Source organism: Misgurnus anguillicaudatus, unplaced genomic scaffold (genome assembly GCF_027580225.2).
Source record: "Misgurnus anguillicaudatus unplaced genomic scaffold, ASM2758022v2 HiC_scaffold_29, whole genome shotgun sequence".
Taxonomy (NCBI): Eukaryota; Metazoa; Chordata; class Actinopteri; order Cypriniformes; family Cobitidae; genus Misgurnus; species Misgurnus anguillicaudatus.
This window is the reverse complement of record NW_027395279.1, coordinates 9,928,339-9,956,022: the sequence shown is the minus strand read 5'-3', so window position 1 is coordinate 9,956,022 and position 27,684 is coordinate 9,928,339. Positions and strand designations below refer to the sequence as shown.

Genomic DNA, 27,684 nt, shown 5'->3' with positions numbered 1-27,684 from the left:
CTTGTTTTGGTGTCTTGTTTAAGAACATGATACAATGAACTCTTAGTTTGTTCAGAGCTTTTTATTTGTTACATAGCTTTATACGTAAGGAAATTGTTTACTGTCTAGTTGAGTTGTCTATGTGTATGCAGGTTATGGTGAGTAATAGAAAATAATGAACCAACAATGTGACAGATGGTCCCTTTAGTACTTACTACAATGGCCATACTGCAGATCCTGTACAGCAGGGCAAGTCAAGTCCAGTCCTGAATGCCCAATGTCCCAGAGTTTAGTAACAACCCTACACACCTGCCTGTCAATCTCAACTTTGGCTACGTCCCAAATGGCGCACTTCAAGTGGACTTCGAGTGAGTCCACATAGGGTGTCTCATTTGTCATTTTAGGTTTGATGTGAACTTTTCCTGAGCCTGCACTTTTGCGAGCTTCACAGCAGACTTTACGTCATTAAAGTGCCGACTTCTAGGAAGGTCATAAGTGTTAAGGGCAGCATTTGGGACAAAGTCTTTGATTTGCTTCTGCAGGTGCATTGGTTTAAAGTTGGAGGTAAACTTTGAGGGACAGCAAGCATCCAGGATCCAGACAGACTAGCCCTGCTGTGTAGCATCTCTTTAGCATCAAGGTCAAGACCATTCCTTCCCATTCCTTGCAATCATGACATGTACAATAAGTTTTAGCCAAGTCATACTCCTGATTGTTGCTCCTTGTACAACATTCCCATCAAACAATCACAGCACAAATCACGAGTCTTTATAACCTCAACCTTGTGACCTCTAAGAATCAGAGAAATAAAACAGGTTGACAATAACATCTGATTGGTTGATAGAAATGTCTTGGCAGGACCAACAAGGATGTTGATTCAGGAATATGTCCTCTTGAGCAAATCACATTAACTCTTTCCCCGCCAGCGTTAAAAAAGTTGCCAGCGCCAGCATTTTTTGATTTCCACAAAAGTTTAATGCCTTCCATAAAATGTTCTTCTTTAAATATATAAACATACAATATATCAAATGTAAGAATGTGTTGCTTTAAACAAACAAAAAAATCCAATCAAAAATCCTTTTATCCTATAATTTTATTATCTCTCAAATATGGGTAGGTTTCCTTAAAAAATAGAAAAATTAAGCAAAAAGCTGAGATAATTGTGTTTTTGTAAAGGACTTTTGATAGAGATACATAACGATGATCAAAGCATACACAGTTTTTACTGTTTTTTGATCCGTGAATGCGTCAGTGTTTATATGTTGTGTAAGAGCGCCACCTAGTGGATAATAGCGGAAATATGGATTGCCGTAAAAACTTGTCATTGGCAGGGAAGCATTTTCTCTTAATTGACGAGATAACTCGTCAATGGCGGGGAAAGAGTTAAGCACCATTACACCACAATTAATAAAAATATACATACACATACTTCCTGCTTGATTCTACGTACACATTATAAATATATTTTAACAAAAATAAAGCATCTTTCCATAATTGTCTTACATAGACAAAAGCTAGTTTTGTGACATGCTGTAAAAAATGCAACAATAAAACTGAAATTTTGAGAAAATGGTACTGATAATGCTTTTACTGTACATTGAAGAGGAAGAGTCCTTCTTACACTGGACATAGAGACAGAGAGGTTATGAGAGGGTGAGATAGAGATCACATACATAAATACTTTATTCTGGTACTGAATTACACGTCGCCTTCTGTACTGTATATACTCAAGTCTTTCTTTATTCATGGACAGGCAGTCAAACTCAATGTTCTGGACTCAGGAGGGCTAACGGAGGGATGCAGATCCGCAGATAATAGTGTCTTCTGTTTAGCAAGATTATATGACAACATTTGTGCTTTGTCCAAACATCCCTTTATGCGTTTTTCCTCTTTCCTCGAGTTCATAGAATCCATTCCTCGTGATCATCTGTATTCCCGCTCGAGTGGATCCGAGCCCGAGAGTGTGTTGTTCACGCCACGGTTTCTAAAAACTTAGTGTTCTTCAACAGGCTCCTCTTCATTTACATCTTTGACCTTTATGAGATTCTCGCGTGAACGACAAAGAAACGATACAAATGACTTGCTTGTCAGTTTCATCGTTTCTGCCCAGTGTGTGACCACTTAATAATTAACTGAATACATATCTTGCCGTCTTCAGTGTTTGACAGAGTACATCCTAGCAGGAGTAGAAAGCACCTTTGGTGTTATTTTGTCGTTTTTGAAGTTCCTCTGGATACAGTATCTTTATATAACAGAGATGGGTCAGTAGGGTCAGAGGTCAAAGTCTCAGGTGTGACGGAGCGGTTCGTAGCCACTGATGTCCTTCGATCGGCATTTATTACGGTTTCACCTCATATCTACTGGAGGGAGAGAAAGAAAAAGTGGTTGTAAGCATTCCAGATAGCTTCTCTGTGAAATCCGTCAAAGTGATTTTCTTTAGTAAGACATGCGATTTGTGCTTGAGCAATGCACATCCACCACACAGTGATTTTATTACCGGACAAAGTCTGTGCACATTTCAGAAAGAACGAGTGATGTGAAAGTAAATTTTTGTGATTAAGTTCAACAAACCATCCACATATATTTTATTTTACACAAGCACTCAAAATTATAAAAAACATACAGGCTCCGTTCCAAAACCTAGTGTGCTGCCTAAATAGACAGCATTTTAAGATATTATAGGCACACTGTTGGTACAGAATGCTAGCACTTTAGGAGCATTTCTGTGAAGTCTAGCTAATAGCTTGCGCTATCACCATGTTAACACCTAGTATGCTAACACGCTATGTTAACACCATAACACTTCAAGTGCATTTCTGTGAATTTTATGCTAATAGCTTGCATTATCAGCATGTTAACACCTAGCATGTTAACACGCTATGCTAACACCATAACACTTCAAGAACATTTCTGTGAAGTTTATGCTAATAGCTTGCATTATCAGCATGTTAACACCTAGCATGTTAACACGCTATGCTAGCATTCTAGCACTTTAGGAGCATTTCTGTGAAGTTTATGCTAATATCTTGCGCCATCACCATGTTAACAACTAGTATGCTAACACGCTATTCTAACATCATAACACTTCAGGAGCATTTCTGTGAAGTTTATGCTAATAGCTCACAGAATCAGCATGTTAACACCTAGCATGCTAACACGCTATGCTACCATCCTAACACTTCAGGAGCATTTGTGTGAAGTTTATGCCAATAGCTTGCACAATCACCATGTTAACACCTAGCATGCTAACACGCTATGCCATCATCCTAGCACTTTAAGAGAATGTTTGTGAATTTGATGTTAATAGCTTGCACTTTCACCATGTTAACATCTAGCATGCTTACACGTTATGCTAGCATCCTAGCACTTCAGGAGCATTTCTGTAAAGTTTATGCTAATAGCTTGCACTATGAGCATGTTAACACCTAGCATGCTAACACGTTATGCTAGCATCCTAGCACTTCAGGAGCCTTTTTGTGAAGGTTATGCTAAATAGCTTGCACTATCACCATGTTAACACCTAGCATGCTAACACGCTATGCTAACACCATAACACTTCAAGAGCATTTCTGTACATTTTATGCTAATGGATTGCATTATCACCATGTTATCACCTAGCATGCTAACATGCTATGCCATCATCCTAACACTTCAAGAGCATTTCTGTGAAGTTTATGCTAATAGCTTGCACTATCACCATGTTAACACCTAGTATGCTAACACGCTATGCTAACACCATAACACTTCAGGAGCATTTCTGTGAATTTTATGCTAATAGCTTGTAGTATCAGCATGTTAACACCTAGTATGCTAACATGCTATGCCATCATCCTAACACTTTAAGAGTATTTATTTGAATTTTATGCTAATAGCTTGCACTTTCAGCATGTTAACACCTAATATGCTAACACGCTATGCTAGCATCCTAACACTTTAAGAGCATTTTAAATTGGTAATTTATTAGATTATATTTAACTCCTTAAGTGGCGCTGTCCCTCTCACGGGACACCTAAGTTTACGTCAATATTTTCCATATAAATTTTATGTATATCACAATAAACTATATATTGTTGGAAAGGTCTAAGCCTCTAGAATACATATATCAACAGTGTTTTATAAAATAAATTATGTAGGGAGAGTAATTGATTCAATTTTAAAGAGAGTGCGCCTCAAAACATTTATATCCTGATAAATGTCACTGTCCCGCCAGAGGGACACCAACATTTACTTCAGAGTTTTGCATATGAATTCTTATCCAATCATGACAAACTATATATCATTTGAAAGCTCTAAGAGTGTAGATTTCATTTATTATCACTATTTTGGTAAAGGAATGACATAGTGAGAGCTATTTTCTAAAATGCCACTGGTATACAGGTGGGCCCACGTTGTTGTTTTATATTTGTAACACTAATACCCTGTTCCAAACCTAAACAATCATGACAAACTATATATCACTGGAAAGCTCTAAGAGTGTAGTTTTCATATTGCATCACCATTTTGGGAAAATAATGATGTAGTGAGAGTCAGTTTCTAAAATGTCACACTGCCACAGTTGGACTCAATTTGTTTTTGCATATGTATAGCACTAATACCCTGTTCTAAACCTAAACAATCTTGACAAACTATATATTGTTGGAAAGCTCTAGGTGTGTAGTTTTCATATTTCATTGCCATTTTGGGAGAATTATGACGTAATGAGAGTCAGTTTCTAAAATGTCAAGGGGCCACAGGTAGGCCTAATTTGTTTTTACGTATTTATAAGACTAAAACCCTACTCTAAACCTAAAAAATCATGACAAACTATATATCACTGGAAAGCTCTCAGAATGTAGTTTTCATATTTCAAAGTCATTTGATGATAGAAATAATGTAGTGACAGTTTTTAGTTACATGACCCCACCCCCCATAGGAATGCATATTAATTTTATATATTCATAATTCTAATATCATATTATAAATCTTCAAAAATATTGACAAACTATATATTGTTGGAAAGCTCTAAGAATGTAGTTTTCATATTTCAAAACATTTTTGCATTAATAATAATGCAGTGATAGTAATTGAATAATTTGTCACAAGTGTATGCTGCAAACCGTTGACACCTACTGGCCGTTGTTGGCAAAACCACTAAAAGTGTGACACACACCTCATTTTTTGTGATTTTAACTTGAAATTTGGATCAGAACTACTTGAGACTTATGGCTTCATGTTTGCATTATTACTTTTCTGAAACATTTAAATTTTTGTAATTTTATTCATAAAACTAATATGTTATGGAATTATTTTTATTTATTAAAACAAATGTAAACTCCTATAACAATTGAAATATTTAATATTTTCACCTCCTTTCACCTCTGTGAAAACCCCCAAGGTGTCTTCTTTAAAACAAGACCAAGATTAGGCCTCTAGACCAAAAAATGCCAGAGTTATATTAATTTGAAGATGTATATCACAATTTCACCCCCCCACTCTAAAGGTATTTGCGCCACTTAAGGGGTTAAGTTAGGCTGCTAACTAGATTTTGGAACAGAGCTAATTTATACACATGATTATATATTGATTGATTTCAGCAAACAAACAAACCCGTGACACATGCAGCAAAGTGAAAGCAAGTTGTTCTTATTTAGTGTTGTGTGGTTTTGATTGGACAACTCTCTCTTTAGTGATTGGTTACGAAAGAAAAGGGTTTTTTCCTGCGGCTGTCCTACCTGCAGGATATTTTGGTCCTCTGAGTGTTAGGAAACGTTTACTTTTTATTGAACGTCCTTGTTCATCTGTGGTGCCATTGCTTGCTTACTGTGTTTCCGTTTTTTACCTTTTTTAACTGTGCGTGGCCCTGGAAACACAGATTTGGCGTGCAAGCGGATGATAGACAGAGTGTTGTTCAGTGGAAAGAAAAAAGAAAAAGAAAGAATTTATGGCCTCTGAAAGGTGCAAGCAGACTGTAATTGCACTTCATAAATATTTGAGTCTTATGAGTTTCCAACGCTTTTATCTCAGCACGTGGTTGTCTAACACGTGACCAGAAACTTGTTGACCCTGAAGGACGCACACTTTAACCCATTCAAACAAGGAGAGGCACACCTGTGGTCTTTTTTATTCACCCAATTGCATCATATCTTCGACATGGACAACAAAGTAAAACGTAAGCGCATGCGAGCGCTGACGTGGGCAACAGTGGACCGGCCGACAGGTGTGTTTGCCTTTGGCGGCAGCAAAACAGGCCAGTGAAAGCACACTCCAAAATAACATACTGTATTCATTCATGCCATTCTGTGTGTACGTGTTGTACGAGACATACCTGTGTCTGATTCCACATGCTCTGTCACATGATGCTGTGATGTGCACACGCATTCAAGGTGATCCTCTAACCGGACGAGCACCTCCTTCAATTTTGCTTTTTTACGGGATGCAAACTCTACCTTTGCCACCTGGAGGAAGAGAGAAAGGGAACGAGTTGTGATTCCGTTTACCATGTGTTTGTTTAGCCAACCCATTGTCATGATTTGCTCACAAATAGCACAAAATTTTGCATGCGCATGACACACAAGTCCTTCCTGTTCACTTAATACGCCGCATCTTTTCGTGACGTTTTATGTATTGGTTTCTAATTTTTTTCAGTTTTTTTTGTAATTCTAACCCTTACTGTGGGTTCACGCCAGATGCGAGTTCAACGATTTGCGCGAGTAGATTACACATTGCAAAAAATGATTTTCAAGAAAAAAATTCTTAGTATTTTTGTTTTGTTTTCAGTAAAAATATCTAAAAATTCTTAAATTAAGATGCTTTTTCTTGATGGGCAAAACTACCCAAGAAAATAAGTCTAGTTTTTAGACCAAAAATATCAAATTTAAGTGATTTTGTGCATAAAACAAGCAAAAAAAATCTGCCAATGGTGTAATCAAAAAAATCTTGAAATTTTTCTTAATCACTAAATTCAAGAAAAATTTGCCCACCCCATTGGCAGATTTTTATGCTTGTTTATGCACAAAATCACTTAAATTTGATATTTTTGGTCTAAAAACTAGACTTATTTTCTTAGGTCGTTTTGCTCATCAAGAAAAAGCATCTTAATTTAAGAATTTTTAGATATTTTTACTGAAAACAAGACAAAATACTAAGAATTTTTTTTCTTGAAAACCATTTTTGCAGTGTACAAAATCAATGCAAAGACACGATCAAACGCCTCCTTGGGTGGGGCGATACGAATGAATCGATATGGGCGACGATTTTGCTGTGAAAACATGCTATTTGGCTCAAACACGTCTTCGCCCAAATTGAAAATATTCAACTCGAGCAAAAAATTCGCATGATGTTAAATCCCGCGAGTAATCTACAGCGGGAAATGCAATTCCCCGTGTTTGGTGTGTACATAGCATAACTCCAAGCAACCATAGTTTAAAAATAGACAAAAAAATCCCAAATCTAACCCCAAACCCAAGCGATAATGGTTGAGAAACCAATACATAAAACGACACAAAAAGATGTGCCTCATTAAGTGAACGGACTGGCGTATAATATGCGGGCAAAATTGTAATTTACCGTATGTATTGCATGACTTATCACATTATAAAATATATAAATAAATATCTAAATAAAACACTTACTAACAAAAATATAAACATAAACAAAATTAGAAACAAATTATGGAACCATATAGTCAAAACTGTTTTTCTATAACATTGTGAAGCACCTTTATTTTTAAGAGTGCATATTCATACTTTACAATTCTGGCATTCACACACAAAGTTAACTAGGCTAAATGTGAGACGAGGTTAGGCCTACACCTTCCAGACATACAAATTAACTAAGTGGAGGTGGGGTTGGAAAGTCTTGTGTGTTACTGAAGCTCAAACATGTGGTGGAAAGTAGTCTGCCCCATTGGAACGAATTATTATCGCAACTGCCATACAGAGGAAGAGATCTGGAATAAACCAGCTCTGAATCTTCCTGACCTGCCCTCATAAAGACGGATTAATGAACACACAAATGAATACTGTGGACTTTCTTCCTTCCGATTGCCATCGGGCACCCGATGAATGTTTACCCCTGCTATGATACAGCCACAAAGTTTCCTTTCCAAATCAATGGATGCCATGTGCATGTGATACACGCACATAGCAGACACAATCACAAACTTTAAAAAGCAAATAAAGCCTCTCTGCAAGGGCAAATATTGATTTAGCATTATGTAACATGTCACGGAGCACTGAGCTAAGACAGACATACATAGTGTCACAATAAAGGTGGGAAGAGGAAGAGAAAGCGAGGTCGGCCTGTTTGTGTCCTCTGTCCACCCTGTCAACCCTGTTACTCTGTTCGGCTGCCCGGCTCTCCCCCCTTTCGGACATTCTTGCGCTTGGTTATATTTACAGAGACGAGACTAAAGCAGCCCATGGCATGCAAGAATGTCTTGCCACCGAGGATGAAGGGTGAGACAGACTCTGATGGTCTTGAGAAGGATGGGGGTGGAGGTTCATCGTAGGGTCATAATATGAAAGAAGAACCCCTAGATTCCTCTGCAGCATGCGTTTCTGCCCCCACCCCAACATTTCTATTGAAATTCAACTTAATCTTTGCTATTGCTGCTTTTCGATCCTCACAAGTGCTTTCACTCAAATAGGCTTTATAAAAAGACCCTTTAGGAGCTCCTCCGAGTCCTATTTGGTAGAAACCACTGTGCTTTACGCTGCAACGAAAGCCCTGCAAAATCCCAGCGCTATGGCGTGACATCTGATCCAACTCCCCATAACACACACACACAGAAAGAGAGAGAGAACGAGCGGACCTCTAGAAATCCATCCCAACCCCCTCTCGCTCGCCCCGTGCACTGTGAGGACTATTGTCCGAGGTTGAGATAATTGGCACTGGGATTTCCCCGCAAAAAAGCAGAAGAAAGGGTGAGAATACCGAAGAAAGAAAACACAGAGGTGCATCATGGGTAATTAGCATGAGCACAATAGAAATTGAACGTGAGTGAGTTTTGCTGCACATCTGTCAGTGCGTAAATTCGACAACAAAATGCAGAGGCGAAACACAGCCGGGGGAAAACGCAAGGTTCAATGGCAGATGACTGGTGGGGCAACCTGAAAAGAAAAAGGGGTGTGGGGAGCAAGTGTTCTTATTCAGCGAGTGACAATAAGAGCTGAAAGATGCAGGGAGGAGGGAAAAATAAGGGAACTTTTATCTCATGACCTGCATGTCTAGAATTACCATCAGAGGACGAGCGAAATCTCTGTTGTGAAACGCATGTACTTACACAACGGCACCCGGACAATTACACAGAGATCACAAGAAAAATCTAATCTGCCCGCTTTCTGTCATGGCCCTTTAAAAATGTCCCCAAACACCAGCAGCAAATCTCAGAAGATAGAAAAAAAATATAGATATGACGACAATTACAGTTCACCACATGCTAAGAAAAACAAACACGCAGGGGTGGAAAGCGAGAAATGCATTTTTTTGCATGCTGGATTGCGAATACAGGATGCAAACAATTAAGTTCTCAAAGAAAGCTTCATCTAAATCTACATAAATAAGCAATTTCTGCATTTACTTCAACCATTGACTTCCATAGTATGAAAACAAATATTATGGAAGTACTGTGATAAATGATAAAGAAGATATTTTGATAAAAGATGAAGAAAATAAATGATGTTAAGCACACAGTTGACGGTACCCATCCACCATATTTGTTTTTCCTACTATGGAAGTCAGTGGTTACAATTAGATGTGTGCTTACCATCATTTATCAAAATATCTTCTTTTGTGTTTATCATAAAAAAGAAATTCATACACTGCAAAAAAATGATTTTCAAGAAAAAAAATTCTTAGTAATTTTGTGTTGTTTTTAGTAAAAATATGTAAAAATTCTCAAATAAAGATGCTTTTTCTTGATGAGCAAAATGGCCTAGGAAAATAAGTCTAGTTTTTAGACCAAAAACATCAAATTCAAGTGATTTTGTGCATAAAACAAGCAAAAGAATCTGCCAATGGGGTAAGCTAATTTTTCTTGAATTTTTCTTGAATTTAGTGTTTAAGAAAAATGTTTAAGATTTTTTTGCTTACCCTATTGGCAGATTTTTTTCTTGTTTTATGCACAAAATCACTTAAATTTGATATTTTTTGTCTAAAAACTAGACTTATTTTCTTGGGTCGTTTTGCTCATCAAGAAAAAGCATCTTAATTTAAGAATTTTTAGATATTTTTACTGAAAACAAGACAAAAATGCTAAATTTTTTCTTCTTGAAAATCATTTTTTTGCACTGTACAGGTTTAGAACAACATACACTGCAAAAAAATGACTTTCTTACTTAGTATTTTTGTCTTGTTTTCATTAAAAATATCTACAAATTCTTAAATTAAGATGTATTTTCTTGATGAGCAAAATTACCTAGGAAAAATAAGTCTAGTTTTTAGACAAAAAATATAAACTTTAAGTAAATTAGTGCTTAAACAAGCAAAAAATCTGCCAATGGACTAACTTTACGTTTTTCATAAAAACTTAAATCAAGAAATTTTTTCTTATTCCATTGGCAGATTTTTTTGGCCTGTTTTAAGCACAAATTTGCTTAAATTATATATTTTTTGTCTAAAAGCGACTTATTTTCCTAGGTCAGTTTGCTCATCAAGAAAATGCAACTTAATATACATTTTTTAAATATTTTTACTGAAAACAAGACAAAAATACTAAGTAAGAAAGTAATTTTTTGCAGTGTAGGATGAGTAAATGATGACACAATCTTTAGGTGAACTATCCCTTTAATGCAACTTTAATATCTTTGAGTCCACATTCATTCGATTCAGCACTATTTATGTTTCCTCAACGTTTGCGTCATAGTTGGGCCCCGTGTCCTCACTAGCCGGGGCCACTTGAGGGTCTTTAGTGCCCCAAAACCACACTCTTAAAAAAACCCTCTGGCTTCCAGTGCCAATATAAACCATGTCTAATTTCCCTTCGTATCAACCTCTAAAGACGAAATCCAAACCCGGATCATCCAAACACATAAACACTTGCTATTTAAACCACATGACAGGCACCCGTGTGGAATTGTTTTAATAGCGACCGCAAACATTCCGAATCGGGAATATCCTCAGTTAGTCTCTTCATTCCCAGTCAACAGTGGTGTGCCTGATTTAGTACGTGTAGCAGTCCGATTACCAGCGATGAAAGTTAAATAAACAACACTCGCACGCTCTCTGCTGCCAATGAAGTGACTTATCTAGATATTCCTACTTCAAGGAAACCACAGCTGCCTTGTTCATTGTTCAAGTTGACCAACTTTTCCACCTGGGCCGGAGATAGAAAGATCTAATGCTCTCAGCAAACCACTTCAAATGTTTATTCAGATCTAAACCGAATCAATGTTTATGAATCGCTTTAAATAAAAAGCAACACATAAGTTTACATAACCATTACAGAAATTTAATTTTTGGATAAACTTTATAGAATTTAAGAGGCTAAATTGGAGATTTATCAACCTGGACCCCAAAACTTTAAAAGGGGATTTTCTCAATATTTTGATTTTTTTGCACAGATTCCAGATTTTTAAGTAGTTGTATCTCGGGCAAAATATGGTCCTATCCTAACAAACCATGCATCAATGAAAAGCTTATCTATAAATTAAAAAAATGGAAACATATGACTGATTTTGTGGTCCAGGGTCACATTTAAGTAGCATTATAATTTTGCAATTAAATCCTAAAACTAACATTTTTAGTTTTTTGAACCAGCACACGAAGGCGACTGCCGTTTTCAATTGTTTTCAATGGAAGAACTGCACTTTTCAAAAATGCCAGCAGCTGGTGAGTTTTGTCTGCGCCGAGTGCGCCACTCGCCCGTTTTTCTGCGCTCAGCTCTGAGCTCCGAGAGTTGAAAAATGTTTAACTTTGGTTGAAACGCTCAGCTTGTCAATGTCATTCTCACTTGGCCATCCAATCACAGTTGAGGAGGGACGGGACAAATATCACAACAACCAAACCGTTGCATCATTCAAGCAGAAGTATGAATGGTTGTTTTACGGAAGCCAACATCTAAACTATGGAAGAAACTTTGTGTTGCAGACAAATACGTCTGAACTTAATTTCAAGAAAACCCCTTTTACCCTTCGACTAAGAAGTGAACAGAAGTTTAAAATGTGGTCTTTCTCACACACGGCAGCTTCGAATGTCTTCACTGTAACATGAGTTTTTACTGTCCGCGGTCCAACTTCTTCCCCTGCCCACAGCAATCTGGAGCAGCACCTGTTGTTGTAGTACTGCGTGATTATGTTTGCATGTGTGAGAGTATTCGAGTTCTGGGAAAACCATCAGTACTGTACAAGGGGAGATGAGGTGAACGAGTAGGAGGTGATGCACACCTCTCTATAATAGATAACTTCATCGGACGCACACGTGTTCTCACGGTTACGCGCATGAACCGAAGTGAACGTCTGGTTTGTATTTATTTATCGGTCTGGCTAGCGGCTAAACTGATCTTTGAAACAAATACCTTGTCGAAAATAAATTGTTTTGCTAAAGACAAGGGGAGACGGCGAGCATAGATCACAACTGTGCGGAGAGTTTTGGCAGCCATGGACTCGTAGCTAACATTGTATACATTCATTTTACACAGCTCAGAGTAAAAGTTAATATGCATTAGATATGATATATGCACAAAGGTAATTTAGTGTTAACGCTTGACAGAAGGCTTGTCTGAAGAGTGGCCAACAGCCAATCACAGCAACCACAATACATGCTCCGGTTTTCCATAAACGTAATTGGCTGGCTCTGCCTAGGTTATTTGCATATGGCGATCTGATTGGCTGACATACGCGCTGCTGCTTGAAAAGTTGAGAAATGTTCAACTTCTGCCACGAGCAAAGGCAGTGACGTGGCGCTGATGCTTGACATTACCCATTAAAGGAATAGTCTACTCATTTTCAATATTAAAATATGTTATTACCTTAACTAAGAATTGTTGATACATCCCTCTATCATCTGTGTGCGTGCACGTAAGCGCTGGAGCGCGCTGCGACACTTCGATAGCATTTAGCTTAGCCCCATTCATTCAATGGTACCATTTAGAGATAAAGTTAGAAGTGACCAAACACATCAACGTTTTTCCTATTTAAGACGAGTAGTTATACGAGCAAGTTTGGTGGTACAAAATAAAACGTAGCGCTTTTCTAAGCGGATTTAAAAGAGGAGCTACATTTTATGGCGTAATAGCACTTTTGTGAGTACTTCGACTCGGCGCAGTAACACCCTCCCTCTCCCATTATGAGAGTGAGAAGGGGAGCGGACTTTTCAGGGAGTCGAAGTACTCCCAAAAGTGCTATTACGCCATAAAATATAGTTTCTCTTTTAAATCCGCTTAGAAAAGCGCTACGTTTTATTTTGTACCACCAAACTTGCTCGTATAACTACTCGTCTTAAATAGGAAAAATGTTGATGTGTTTGGTAGCTTCTAACTTTATCTCTAAATGGTAGCATTGAATGAATGGGGCTAAGCTAAATGCTATCGAAGTGTCGCAGCGCGCTCCAGCGCTTACGTGCACGCACACACATGATAGAGGGATGTATCAACAATTCTTAGTTAAGGTAATAACATATTTTAATATTCAAAATGAGTAGACTATTCCTTTAAAAGTGAATGGGCTCTGTTGTTATTGATTCTACTGTATGTTACCGGAAGTTGTGCTTAGTCCACAAAAGCTGTGGTCCCAACCTTTTTGTTTAATGCGGGCACCAAGTTGGAGACCACTGGTCTGTTATAGGCTTCCACAAAATTGGAACGCCTATCATTCACAAAGCTGTACACCTCCTCTTTCTGCGTTGATTTATTAAATATTTTGGTTAATATGATGATGAAGTAGAAAGGAGCTGTACGTGCACGACTAGAAAATAGCTGCCCGGAGGCTTTACCAAGATGAACCGACCTGCCTGAAAAGTGCACAAGAATCCATCAAAGAAACATGCTGAGCATCGAGCGAGAGACAGGTATTGACTAAATGCCAACAAAAACATAAAGAAAGATAAAAGCACAAGAAGTGCAATAGAGAAAAACATAAGGCAACGTGCTGAGCAAAGAGAGAGAGAAAGAGGAAGAGAAGTTAAACTCCAGTAAGTGTTAGTAGTCTCATTATCCGCTGTTATGATCCACACCCAACAGTGTCTCCTTTGAACAAGCTTATCACTGCAATGAACCAAAGTACACCAGACACACACACACACACACACACTTCCACATTTCGCCTATTTACAGTCTGTGTTTTTCTACAGCATCTCTGAACAGCAGCGGCCTGTCCAGGTCTGCTCCTTTTTTAGGATGAGAAGGAAAAACTGGGCAGGGTAAATAAATCTCTTAAGACTATTTGCTCGAATATACACTACACCGCCATCGCTGGAAAGAAACACACATAATATATTCTTGTCTATCCCTGTATCCCTGTCTGTCTGTGCTGGAAAAACACACATTTTTATTCATTTTATGTGGAAAGAGTGGATAGAGCTATACAATACACTGAATTCAGAAGATCAGGAAATATAAATAAATGAAGAAATACAGAAATAAGGAAGTAAATATGTAGCTATCCACGGTAGGGGTCAGAAACAAGCAGCACGGTGAAGACCGTGTGGTTGTCTCCAGGTATTTACGTATAAAGCAAATATATAAAACGTGACTTTCCAAGATCAGTGACTGGAAAAGTGACACATGCATAAAGCCGTATCGCACAATGCAATGCACCTGACTGTAGTATTGACACTGCTTTACTTGAGTATGAGATTATATGCAATAAAATAATTATTTATAAAAAGGTGTAGTTTTGAAGTGGGTTTGGCACCAGTTTCTATATCTTTGCCACCGTATCACTGTGAGCAGTTTTTACCACTTGGCCCTGAGCTGAGATGGTTTTGCCAAATGTACGTCTGCACGTACAATATGCGTCTTTACATGACTCACAGTACACACTGCATGGGTCATTTTTCCATTTGCATTTACCATCTGGTAATAATTGGCTCTTTCTAGATGCATAGTCCATATCGTTGATAGTCCATACTTTAAGAGAACGGCTTATTGTACATCTGGACACAAAGTTTGTGTAAACACAGCGCTATGATCTCGGTTTCTGTACCCGTAGAGATGGTGCAAGATGCAGTACTTTACCTTGACAGTACGGTGGTGTTTTTTGGACGGGTGACAGCGCATGTTGCCGGTGTTGCAGCAGCCGGTACAGCGTTTCACCTCCACGCAAGGAGGCCATATTAGGAAGTTTGCAGCCGTGGGATCCACTTGACTGCGAGGGATCTCGTAGATCACTGTCCTTGTCTTGCACATGGCTGGCACCGCCTCCTCTACTGCTGCACATAACAGATGTGTGCACGGATAAATTAATACATATATACTTATTAGCATATTCATTTATACTAAAATGTAAAGATTCTGTAGATTCCTACAATAATGAACTGGAGCATAACACAATGAAATATGTACACTTACCTAAAGGACTATTAGGAACACCTGTTTAATTTCTCATTAATGCAATGGTGTAATGGTGTGGGATGTTTTCTTGGCACACTTTAGGCCCCTTAGTGCCGATTGGGCATCATTTAAATGCCACGGCCTACCTGAGCATTGTTTCTGACCATGTATGACCATCCTCTGCTGGCTACTTCCAGCAGGATAATGCATCATGTCACAAAGCTTAAATCATTTCAAATTGGTTACTTGAACATGACAATGAGTTCACTAGGGCTGCTCGATTATGGGAAAAATCATAATCCCGATTGTTTTGATAAAAATCTTAATCTCGATTATTTAACACGATTACTTAAATGACTGTAAAAACATGCATTTAAACATGGGCTTGACATTAACTTTTTTGCTCACCAGCCAAAGTGGCTAGTTGTTTTCCAAAGTTACTAGCCACTCAGCATTTTCACAGGCCACAATTTTGTTGCTGGTAAAATAAATGTTATATGATTAAACTTGACTTTGGCATCCTAAAATGACTTTAATTTGAGCAAATTTACTTGGTTTAGCTAAATTAGATGCAGATTGAATTTCAAATGCAGTCTGACCACCCAAATTAGGACAACATTAGCTGATATACCAGGTATATCAGTATAGATCATATCATATATTTAGGTGCATAAAAACAGTCTAGTAAGGCATAAATAGATTTACATTGAATGAATATATTAAAAGTGGAGCAGGGGTGTAGAAGATTAACTGAAAAGATATACACAAAACCCCTCGACAACCACTTTAAATATTTATTAACAACAGCAGTCAAGAAATGTACATGAATTTTACTTTCAACTTGTTTATGCAGATTGTATTTTATATGCTTGATCATGTTTTCTGTTAAAAGTGATTTAAGACTTTTAATGACAACTGTCGAGAGGGCATTATTGTTGCCCAAAGTAGCTTACATTAAAATGATGCGCGAACCTCTCAGCTGGCGGGTTTCATTTGATTTCGTGTGCATTCAGGAATGCGCTGAATTTCTCTCCGCTCTTGCCCTGAGAATGTGCACGCAATATATATCTCTCCAATCACTTCCATGCAATTGTTGTATCTTTCCCGAAGTGTGTATGCGCTCAGACTGCGTCCTCTTGTCCATCACCTCTCGCGCGATCTCTGGGAGGTGGCGCTTTGGTCCGCAACGCTCCGCTGAACGCGCGCGCGTCTCCACAAACGGTCGCAGCCGAAATATACCCGCATTTGGCGGGTGTTAATGTCAAGCCCTGCATACATTCAATGCATTGTTTAGTGTTGCTGCAGAAGGCTACACGTGTCAAAGCAGTAGTGTTTAAGTGCCAGCAGAACGCGATTCACATTTTAAACACGATCGCTTGAAATGCATATAACTTTACAAACATAAACAGGATTATTACCTAGTGACCTGACTTTAAACAGATGACTGAGCGCGCAGCTCTCTGCACGGAGAGCGGCGCCACCATCCAGCTGATATTTTAAACGTGAGGGATAGTTTGCCTCCGCTCGCTTGAAAAGCATAAAACTGAACAAATACATGAGGATTTCTACTTTGTGTGCGAGGCGCAGCTGCTTATGACGCGTCGGATTAATGACTCAAAACGAAATAACAGAAATGCGGCACACTAATCGATCTCCCTCGATTATCTTGTTTTTGCAATCGAAATGTGCAAAAATTGAAATTGAAATCGAAAAACAATTAATTGCACAGCCCTAGAGTTCACTGTACTAAAATGCCCCCCACAGTCACCAGATCTCAACCCAATAGAGCATCTTTGGGATGTGGTGGAATGGGAGCTTCGTGCCCTGGATGTGCATCCCACAAAATCTCCATCAACTGCAAGATGTTATCCTATCAATATGGGCCAACATTTCTAAAGAATACTTTCAGCACCTTGTTGAATAAATGCCACGTAGGCAGTTCTGAAGGCGAAAGGGGCTAAAGTAAAATTCACAGTATTTGTATGGTGTTCCTAATAATCCTTTAGGTGAGTGTATATATACAAGATTCAACATACATTTTGTCCCATTAGTACCAAAAGTACTATAGTCCTACCATAGTTTTCGGATGGGTATTAAGTAATCTAGCATTTTTTTTAATAACTTGGACTGCCATGTAAATGCAACGCTTTAAAATTTGATAATGGCACCATTTCATGGCATCACCATCCTATTACTGTACTACAGTACCACCACAGTACTTTTTATATTTTATATATAAAGTTTATTTTGGGTAGTTATATAATCCAACACAGGTGCTCTGTTTGCGTGCTTTTCTGTAACTGATCCCACCCAACCAAACCAAAAGGCTCTTAAAAACGTCCTGAGTCACAAATATTAAAGAGGGTTTTAATATCTGCGAGCCTCTGTATTTACCCAGCCAAAAATAAGAGCGACCGCAGCGCCGAGATCCCGAGTTCGATCCCGGAGTTCAGCGAGACACAAAAACACCACACAGCTATTCTGAGGCCTGAAGCCATTTCTGTTTGTGATCGGTGGGCACGGAGGGGCCGAAATATCCCGGCACACACAAAGACGCGGCGCTGAGTGCCATGACTGATGTGAAAGGGAAGGAAGAGTGGATGTCAGTCTGAACTGTGTTCAGCTCGACGGGCCGTGACATGAATTCTGAATGTTTGGAATTTCCTGGCTCCGGCTATCGAAATGCTCTCATGTATGATAAAGTAAAGAAGTGTCCTCTAAAAATAATATATACCAGAAATGGACTAATCATGTAATGTAAAATTGAAGTCTCTTACTAATGCTCCTCTTTCGTCTGTGGGACATTTGGAGACTCTTTAAATCCGAGGAAGCAGGGTGAGATGGGTGATGGTTCTTCTGACGGTGCCTGTGTTTGACCTCCTCGATCACCTCATTTCCAGGACCTTGTTGAAACAAAAAGGTTATCCTGATTACTTTAATGTTACTCAACAAATCCCGCTTTCCCTTTTTAACCCAAGATGAATTCACAATGAGGCTATTCAAACTTTTCAGTAGGTGCCCCGCAGCATATAGAGACGGGTGCTACACCAAAGCATGATATAATTTCCTTCTTTAGGGGTATTCAGCAACTCATTTGTCAACCAACAATGGACGCTTTATGCAGGCGCTTAATTGGAAACTCACCATAATGGATTTCTGAAGGAACTACGTCATGGTTATGGTTACCCGAGTTTGTATTTATGTCTTGTGTACGGCTGACATAAATGTGAACTTCTAACAACCTCTGGAACGGTTTCGCCACTGGCGTGGATGAGTAAGACCAAGTGTTTTTTTTACTGTTTAAAGAGGAGGCGGGGATGCAAGTAGCTTCTATATAAAGTCATTTAGCTTATTATGTGCTGTTTATTCAATTCATGCTTGATATAAAAGCTTAGTCACTTTAACAATGAGGTTTTCATTTGTGTTGTTCCATAACCGAGTGTCAGTCAAGCACCATGTACAATTTCAATGCAAAGTGCTTAAAAAAGCTTAAAAGCATAAAGGGATACAGTAGTTCAACCAAATAAAATACATTTTTGTCTAGAGATCGACTGATATGGATTTTTTTGTGCCGATACCGATTTTTGTTTTATCAGTCTTAGCCGATGACTGATACAGGCTGCCGATATTTGGGGCCGATACTGCTTTTGCTCACTCAATTAACATCATAAAAATGACATGAGGATGCCAAATGTTACAAGTCTCAATTTTAAAAAAGTAACATTTATTGAACTTAAAAAATATATATTTACCAAATAGAAAAACAGGTGAGGGTGCTCTCATATATATATATATATATATATATATATATATATATATATATATATATGAGAAATAAAAACCCGCTTTGTCCAGCTATTATCAGCTGTTAGGCCGAGCTTTCGATGTTGTCATGTAAGGGTGGTTGTTTTTAGTCACATGACCTGCAATCGCTTCAATTCCATCCCTTTGTCTGTAAATAATGCCGGAAAAAATCACCGAACACAACAGCCACGTATCGGCCAATAAAAACTCGCAAAAATCTGTCCGATATATCGGCTGGCCGATAGATCGGCCGATCATTAATTTTGTCATCATAGCTTGCTTACTCTCATTTTGATACCGAGCTGTATTCATTTCTTTGTTCTGCTAAACACAAAGGAAGATTTTGAGCAATTTCTGTAACCAAATCATTTTGGGGCACCATTGACTTCCATAGTTTTATTTCTATATAAAGTAACTTCCCTTATTATGTGCTGTTTAACCAATTCATGCTTGATATAAAAGCTTAGTCACTTTAACAATGAGGTTTTCATTTGTGTTGTTCCATAACCGAGTGTCAGTCAAGCACCATGTACAATTTCCATCCAAAGTGCTTAAAGGAATACAGTAGTTCAACCAAAAAATACAATTTTGTCATCATAACTTACGTCCTCTTATATTGTTTTTGATCTGTATTAATTTATTTGTTCTGCTGAACACAAAGAAAGATTTTGAGCAGTTTCTGTAACCAAATCATTTTGGGGCACCATTGACTTCCATAGTATTCTTTCTATATAAAGTCATTTAGCTTATTCTGTGCTGTTTAACCAATTCATGCTTCATATAAAAGCTCACTTTAACAATGAGGTTTTCATTTGTGTTGTTCCATAACCGAGTGTCAGTCAAGTACACTTTTAGACTTAACTGTAATTTCTACAGTTACTTACCAGAAAATGCCCGGTAAAATACCATCATTTTCTTTTCCAGTTCATTACTGTAATAGGCATTGCATTATGGGTATTAACATTTAATTAACAGTGATTTACTGTATGTTTTGCATTTGCGGTAGACTGCTGTGAAACAACAGCAGTAGTGCTACTGTAGTTGAATAAAATAGTGTTATAAAACGGAAAAATAAAATATATCTATGAAATGAAATACATTTTATTTGTTATGCTTTTAGCAGTGAAGCAAATTTCAAAATGTGAATTGTTTTGCAGCACATACCGCATATATACAACAAAAAGTCTAACAGTTTACCATGTACAATTTCCATGCAAAGTGCTTTGAAAAAGCTTAAAACCATAAAGGGATACAGTAGTTCAACCAAAAAAATAAAATTTTGGCATCCTAGCTTACTTACTCTCATGTTGTTTCTGAGCTGTATTAATTTCTGTGTTCTGTTGAACACAAAGGAAGATTTTGAGCAACTTCTGTAACCAAATCATTTTGGGGCACCATTGACTTCCATAGTATTTTTCTTTCCTACTTTAGAAACCAATGGTGCTCCTGTTTCCTGCTTCATTACAAATATCTTTCTTTGTGTTCATCAATCAAAGACATTTATACAGAATATAACTTGAGGGTAATTTATTTAATTTTTGGGTGAACTATCCCTTTAAAACTATAAATGTGTACTAAAATACAAAAACAGAGCTATATAAAAAGTGGTCCAAAAGTGGTCCCTAGTTGTCACTGGGGTGGTACCCTTTTAAAAAAGTACACCTTTGCACTTCAATACTTCATAATAGTAAGGATATTGGTACCAAATGTATACATATCTGTACCTTAATGGTACATATTAGGACCTTTATAAAGGGTTGTGCCCCAGTGACCATTTTTTCTGAGAGTGTACGTTACATTGTAATGACTTTAGTCTTTGCAATCTTTATCTGATATTGTTCAGTTGTGTTTAATCAGGCATGTACTTTAGTTAAACATCAAACTATATGTGATGTACCAGAGGAACTGCACCCAGCACGGGACGATGAGGGTGGGTCCGTCAGGAATGCAGAAATAGAGAGAGAGAAAGAGAGAGAGAGAGACAGACTCGCTGAACTTAAAAGACTGCGTGACCACACACAGTTCTGAAGCAGGAAACACAAGTGACATGTAAACAAAAGCCCTCCTCTGTTCTGTGTCTCTAGTTCATCTCATCTTTCCTACCAAATGGAAAGGCATTGTTTTTCGCTGTTTTTCAGACACTAAGCGTTGACCCGCACCGAGAGCCAGTTCAGCATTTGATCCTGCAAAACATGCCTTATCTCATGTTCACATCAAACCTGTGTGTCATTCTGTCAAACCCGAGAACTTTGTTCTTACAAACTTAAAAGCGCAAGAAGGCACCGCAGTCAAAGTGTGACTTTGCCAAACTAAATTTTAAATCATTTACTCGTTTACGCGTGGCTCCATGCGTACAAGTGCAAACGAAATTCGAGATCAGAGGCGGATAGAAAGATTTTCAGATAGTATCCTACATTTTGGTCACGCAAAGGTAACGCTCGGCTTCTGAATACTTTGAATACAGGAATACACACAACTCGTGTGCATTAACATATAATCTGTAAATGTTGGAAAAGATATGGACCACAAAACCATAACCAATCATAAGTCGCACTGGTATATTTGTAGCAAAACAATACATTGAATGGGCAAAATTATTGATTTTAATGCCAAAAATCATTAGGATATTATTAAATATATTTAGTAATACTGTATCACTGGTTTCTCAGACAAGGCTTAAAGCTCACATAACACGCGCTGTTTCTGCATTTCTGATGTTAATCTGGAGTACCTATAGAGTAGTATTACATCCTTTATATCTCCAAAGAGTCTTTAGTTTAATCAGATTTATAAAAGAAAGATTAGCTTTACCGATTCTTTCCGATAACGTACAAAAAAATGAAGAAGGAGGAGTTACTACCGCGGGAGGAGCGAGTCACGAGTCATCCAACACTATACAACACTGTTTAACTTTTGATTCACTACATGTTCGTGTCATTTATATAATATGCACGCGCCTATTTCCAACATAACATAGAAGTCTTACTTACAGCATGCAACTCATGACCCGGTTGGGACTTTTCAATGAAATCCAGCATTAAACAAACACACACGCAAAACTTTGCTGCTACCCCGGATAATAAACTATATCCATTGTTTCCATAAGCCTGACTTACATCCAAAAACACACTTCTTCTTTCGTGCCATTGTTAAGTTTTGAAATGAAACAAAGCTTGTCGCGTGATGTGATGTTTGTAAGTTCTAGCGTCTCCCGTGTATTGATGGGTGGGCGGGATTTTCCGGGGGAAGTGCCCATATAAAGAAGAGTGATACGTATAGAAACCCCTGAAATGTCAGCTGGATCTGTAATCGAAAAAAAAACTTTCCGAAACTTGTACGAACCCTGGCGAAGTACATTCGGCACAGAAATACTCTGTAGCACGCCCAACTGCTTTTTTGACACTTTGTCTACGTTTAGCATGAGGAAACAACTCTATAACGGTGTTAATAAGTCAGAATGCATGAAATACCATTGAACCACCCCTTTAAGGTTAGTCCTAGACTAAAACCCATGTTTAATCTGTCTTAACTGAACATAACTTGCACTGACAGATCTTAAAATGTGCCATTGATTTGTCTCAAGATATACAGTAACATCTTTACTAATGCATGTTTATAAAAGATGCTTAAACATCTTACTTTAACTAAGGCCTAGTCCTAGCTTTAGCTAAGCCTTATCTGTGAAACCAGGCCTAAGTATAGCTAAATTATTAATATTTAGATTTTTTTTGCACCATCAGATTTCAGATTTTTAAATAGTTGTAGCCAAATATTGTCCTATTCTTACAAAAAGTCAATGCAAAGCTAATTTATTCAGCTTACAGATGTATTAATGTCAATTTAAAAAAAATTGACCCTCATGACTGGTTTTGTTGTCCAGGGTCACATGCAATGTACTATATATATGTACTTTGGTTGTATGTAGGGATGCACAGATACATACATTTCTGTGCTAATACCGATATTCAAATATAGGCTGATATACATCTCTAATTGTATCAAAAGTGACATTCCTAAAAAATTCTCCTTTTGCCACCCATGCAAGAAACATCTAAATAATAATAGTTTTCTTTAATAGAAGAACGAACGAAACACAACTAACTCGTCTCTTTCCAACACTACAAAACAGACATTTTTGTCATCAAGTATCATTTGGCAGGTGATTTTGATCCCCATTAGTCTACAGTGCTTTAATAACAGGGCCGATCTACCAGCAGCTACCTGGTTTTATGAACCTTCCTCGCCGTTGCACAATGCTGATGAAAGCATTCTTCCAGTAACTGTGTAAATTGCTGCCTCCAAACGTATAATCTTTGCATTACCGACGCAGATCTGTAACCGCTGGGCCACCCAAACCCTCTTCATCTTACATGTCACTCATGAAGAGCTTTCAGCTACACCTTTCCTTTCCGTGCTTTCTCCGAGCGAATTACAAAGGGGCCTCCTTCACGGATTGACAGCTGTCCTTTCATCAGACAAAAAAGACGCTCCATCTGTGCCGTTTCCCTTCGGACGTGAAAGCGCGGGGCGATGGGAGACGTAGACAGATGGACCGATAGAAGTTAAAAGGCCGCTGCGGGCCGAGGAACAAGTGCGGCCTGTTCCAGGTGAGCGGTGAGGTCACGCGCCGTGACTTCACTGAAAGAGAGACACCGTTTCCTCCCTAAATCACTGTCGCTGCTTTTCTGACCTCTAATTATGCGTCCATTAGCAGGAGATACCTATCTGATCCTTCCTGCGCTCCTCTTATGGACACTTGACAAGGTTAGCGGTCTGATCTGAGCAACAACAGACCGTTATTGCTTCCTAAATTAAGACTATCCAGACAGAAAACAGGAAAGCGTTTATAATTAAATAAACAATGCATGTCGATAATCATGTAAATTGAGAATGATGCCGTGCAGATGAATCTTTCATTCGTGATGGGAGGAAATAGATGATTGATAATACTGATCTTTGTAGTTTGTTAAAGGGTAATAAACTGAATTTTAAACTTTATATGCATGTCTCTCTCTATTTGATTGACATGTGATGACTTTAAAGCGCAGTTGCCTACTGCAACAAACATCCAAAATACACCATCAGTGGCGTCAGTCATCTTTCACTGGGTTTAGCGTGTCTGTCAAGCCGTCTGATTTATGTCGACGCCAGGAATAATTAGTAACTACAGCACTATGAAATCAACGTTGACTTCATTTTGAGCACATACAGGTGAATCTCCATGCACTTTTCACCCAAAGATCAAGACTATTTGAATTATTTGGTTAAATTTGACATTATTTTATAAATCACGTTTTTGCATGACAGCAATGGGAATTAGGTTTGACCCCATGATTTACAGTTTATATTTGTTGGGAAAATACATACATGCATATTCATCTAGCCATAGCCGTTTTCAAAGACCAAATGTTCAAATAACCAAAGTCCAAATGTTACAGCGGTTCAAATATTCGAAGCTTCAAAGGAAATCTTGGGTTTGATATATTACGAGTGCCTGTGCAAACAGCAGCTCAAGTTGTCTTGAGACAGCTCATGTTAGTGATCCCTGTAATATTATCCAGACTAAAGTAGAAAAAAACCTATTTCAGCGTTGTTCCTGTAAACCACATTTCCCTGTACTTTACTGTTAGCGCCGACACTCTTCCATCATTAAATACCCCGAGGACTTTAAAACAAACACATCCAGACTGCAGCAGAAGCATGCATTTATGACACACGGTTATCATAACTTTTTCCATGTTCACCCCTGTACACCTATCACACCTATGGTCTCGCCACAAAAACCAGACCGGTTATAGTCATACCCCAAATTATACCGTCTTGTGTTTTTTGTTTGTGTAATTACCGGTAATTTGCCTGTAAATGAAATTATAGTGGGCAAATGAAACCATTTGCGGACAGCTTAAGTGTAGGAAAACTTGGCCGGAGCAAATCTACCAGTTGGCTGTGACGCAAGTATGGACATTAGATACGTGCTCTAAAAACAGAAACAAAATCTAAAATGAACTATTTGCGGCCCGTCAGCCGGCACAAACCATTACCTTTAAATTCGTAAAACGCATTACAGGCTATTCCGTCATATACATGCTATACACTCAAACCAACTTACTTAGCAACTGGGACAAACACCTGTAAATAACCATGACATTGTGCACACGAGATTAGGTACTGAACAAAGTCCAAAAAGGTGTCAAGAAAACAATGAGCAGAATTTTTACCTGGGGAATTTACCTCCAGTAGCCGCTGGAGGTCGCTGATGCTGTTGATTTCACTGTGCGATAGTCTGTCGATGAAATCTTGAGGGATTGCGAATTCCTTCTGGCAAAATTAAAAATTAAATAAACATCAAATACACATGAAGGTATTTACGAAACGATTTATGACGTGATTGCACAAATATTTATGGTGCGGTGACGTGAGCGCGTCGCGCGCACAGGTGCATCCGTGCGCTCACGCGAATCCAGTTATTTATTACACTATAAAGAATTCAGTGTTTACAATTTGATCAGTGAGTTTAGTCAAATAAACTTTTTAAGAGTTCACAAACAGCTAATTTTATCATCACGTGTTCACACAATGTGCGTTACACACGAATAGAAAGTATTTCAGTTTGGGACGATACTGTATTACAATTTTAACCATATAGGTGATATAAGTAAATTATATTTAACAGATATATTTAGTTGTAATTGCTACAAAAAACAAATACACCTGACGTCATTAAGCTGTGTGACAATTAAATTTATGTACAGTAAACATTTCAACATACAACGTGATTTATAAACTTGCACTTTGACGTCTCCTTAGACAACATGTTAAACCCCGTTTGTAAATAAACATATTATGTATGTATGGCAATCCAGAACTTTCTATGCTTCAAAAGATTTTGTGAGATCTTTACCTCAGCAGCTGCTGGCAGGAGGTGCGAGGTGAGGAGCAGAAAGCAGCAGAATAAGGTTCTCATCTCCTTCCAATGTCAGTTTTCCAGCCAGTAAGAAAGATGAATAGCGTAGGAGCCTTGGAGTCGCTCCTGAGCGCGAGGAGTCCAGAACCATACCTTGAAGAGATCTGCCTTTAAACGAACCCGCGCACCAGCTCAAGTCTACATAGGAGAAACCTAGACCTGGTGCTGGTCCAATGCGTCCTGTACTGGATCTCACACGTGATTTATCTTGCAGAAGGTCGTCATGGCTGTCCAAGCCTAAACAATCCAAATACACAAATGTTTTGCACTGCCCAAGTCAATATAAGTTATAATTCCAACGCAATAGTGTTATAGGAACTAACAAATATGCGCACTGATATTTAACGCTGTTATAGTGTAACTAAGTTTTGCTGTGCGTTCACTTCGCGTAGAGCTGAAAAGTTAAATGTGGTTGTACAATCCCAGGTTAGTATCCTTGAATGAAGCAGCGCTCTCGTGAAGTCTCCTTCGCGCACTGACTGCTCTTCTGATGCGCGCAATATATGCGCCTCCCCTCGCTGCCGGTATTCACCGAACAGCGCGCGAGCACCCGGTTGGCTGGAGCTGCTGTTGAAAATTTAACCCTTAAAACCCTCAAATGTATTACAATACACGAGCTGACTAAAATCATTTGTGCATTTTATAACAACTCTAATAAATCTCTGGCCACAGTGAGATTTTAAAATAGTTATAAACACTAAGCATTTTACAGTTTATGCCTATACTTAAGTAATTTGTAGCTATGTGGGAATGACGTTAATATTTAAACTGAGAAATATCATAACACACTACCTGATAATTAAAAGAGAAAATCTTGTCTTCATGTCAAATCTCTAATGATGTTGTCCACTTGGAGAAGCCACTTGTTTTTTTGTGTTTAGTTTTGGACAGATGAGCCGCTTCCTGAATTATTGCATTTCCGCTTGAATTCAGCAGAATTATGACTAAATGACATGAGAAAAAAACAAAAGGGCTAACTTTCTCACTTCGTCATGATTCATGCAGTGTTGTTTAGATGTTGGTGGACTGTGACTGGAAAAGTAGCACATGTACGAGTAAGGAACAGTGAGGAAAAAAGGAAATGAAAGTTGAAGAATGAAAGAAGGAAAGAGGAACAGCAAGTGTGAAACTGCAGAATACAACAAGCAGAAATCAAAAACTGAATGAAACTGAAAAAAGTATTTAAAGAATCTATTTTAGCATTGATTCACTTTTTAGTTTTTATTTATTCACTTGGCTGGTGCTTTAATTCATAGCGACTTACAAATTTTGCACTGAGTATCAATAAATGGTATATAAAAAGCTTTACCATCTATTTGGTTTGTCTGATGCATATAATTTTTGTAGTTTTTATCTGTTGTAAAACAACTGTGTTTGAGAAAGGTATTTATATAAATCTTATTTAGAAAAAGGCAAGGGAGAAAAGTGATGGCTCTGGCACCTGAGAGGAATCCCTGTCTTGCAGTTTCAC

At 38.1% G+C, this 27,684-nt stretch overlaps 1 protein-coding gene and 1 long non-coding RNA gene across 8 annotated transcripts in view; one reads left to right on the top strand and one right to left on the bottom strand.

Annotated features, from left to right (window-relative positions):
• LOC129436579 (uncharacterized) overlaps positions 1 to 27,684 on the top strand; it is a 129,253-nt gene that overhangs the window by 13,757 nt on the left and 87,812 nt on the right. The gene's annotated exons all lie outside the window — the stretch shown is intronic.
• LOC129436577 (platelet-derived growth factor subunit A) lies at positions 47 to 26,773 on the bottom strand. Of its 5 annotated transcripts, none has more exons than XM_055194791.2 (7): positions 26,151 to 26,773; positions 25,468 to 25,567; positions 18,223 to 18,348; positions 15,131 to 15,321; positions 6,284 to 6,413; positions 5,691 to 5,818; positions 47 to 2,339 (listed from the first exon to the last, which is right to left on the bottom strand). In XM_055194791.2, the coding sequence occupies exons 1-6, from the start codon at positions 26,211 to 26,213 to the stop codon at positions 5,736 to 5,738; spliced, it is 693 nt and encodes a 230-aa protein (XP_055050766.1). In that variant the 5' UTR covers positions 26,214 to 26,773; the 3' UTR covers positions 47 to 2,339; positions 5,691 to 5,735. The 5 variants fall into 5 exon arrangements, with proteins under 5 accessions (XP_055050766.1, XP_055050765.1, XP_055050764.1 ...); XM_055194790.2 differs by having other exon boundaries at positions 47 to 2,336; positions 15,131 to 15,324; positions 26,151 to 26,753; XM_055194789.2 differs by having other exon boundaries at positions 15,131 to 15,324; positions 26,151 to 26,748.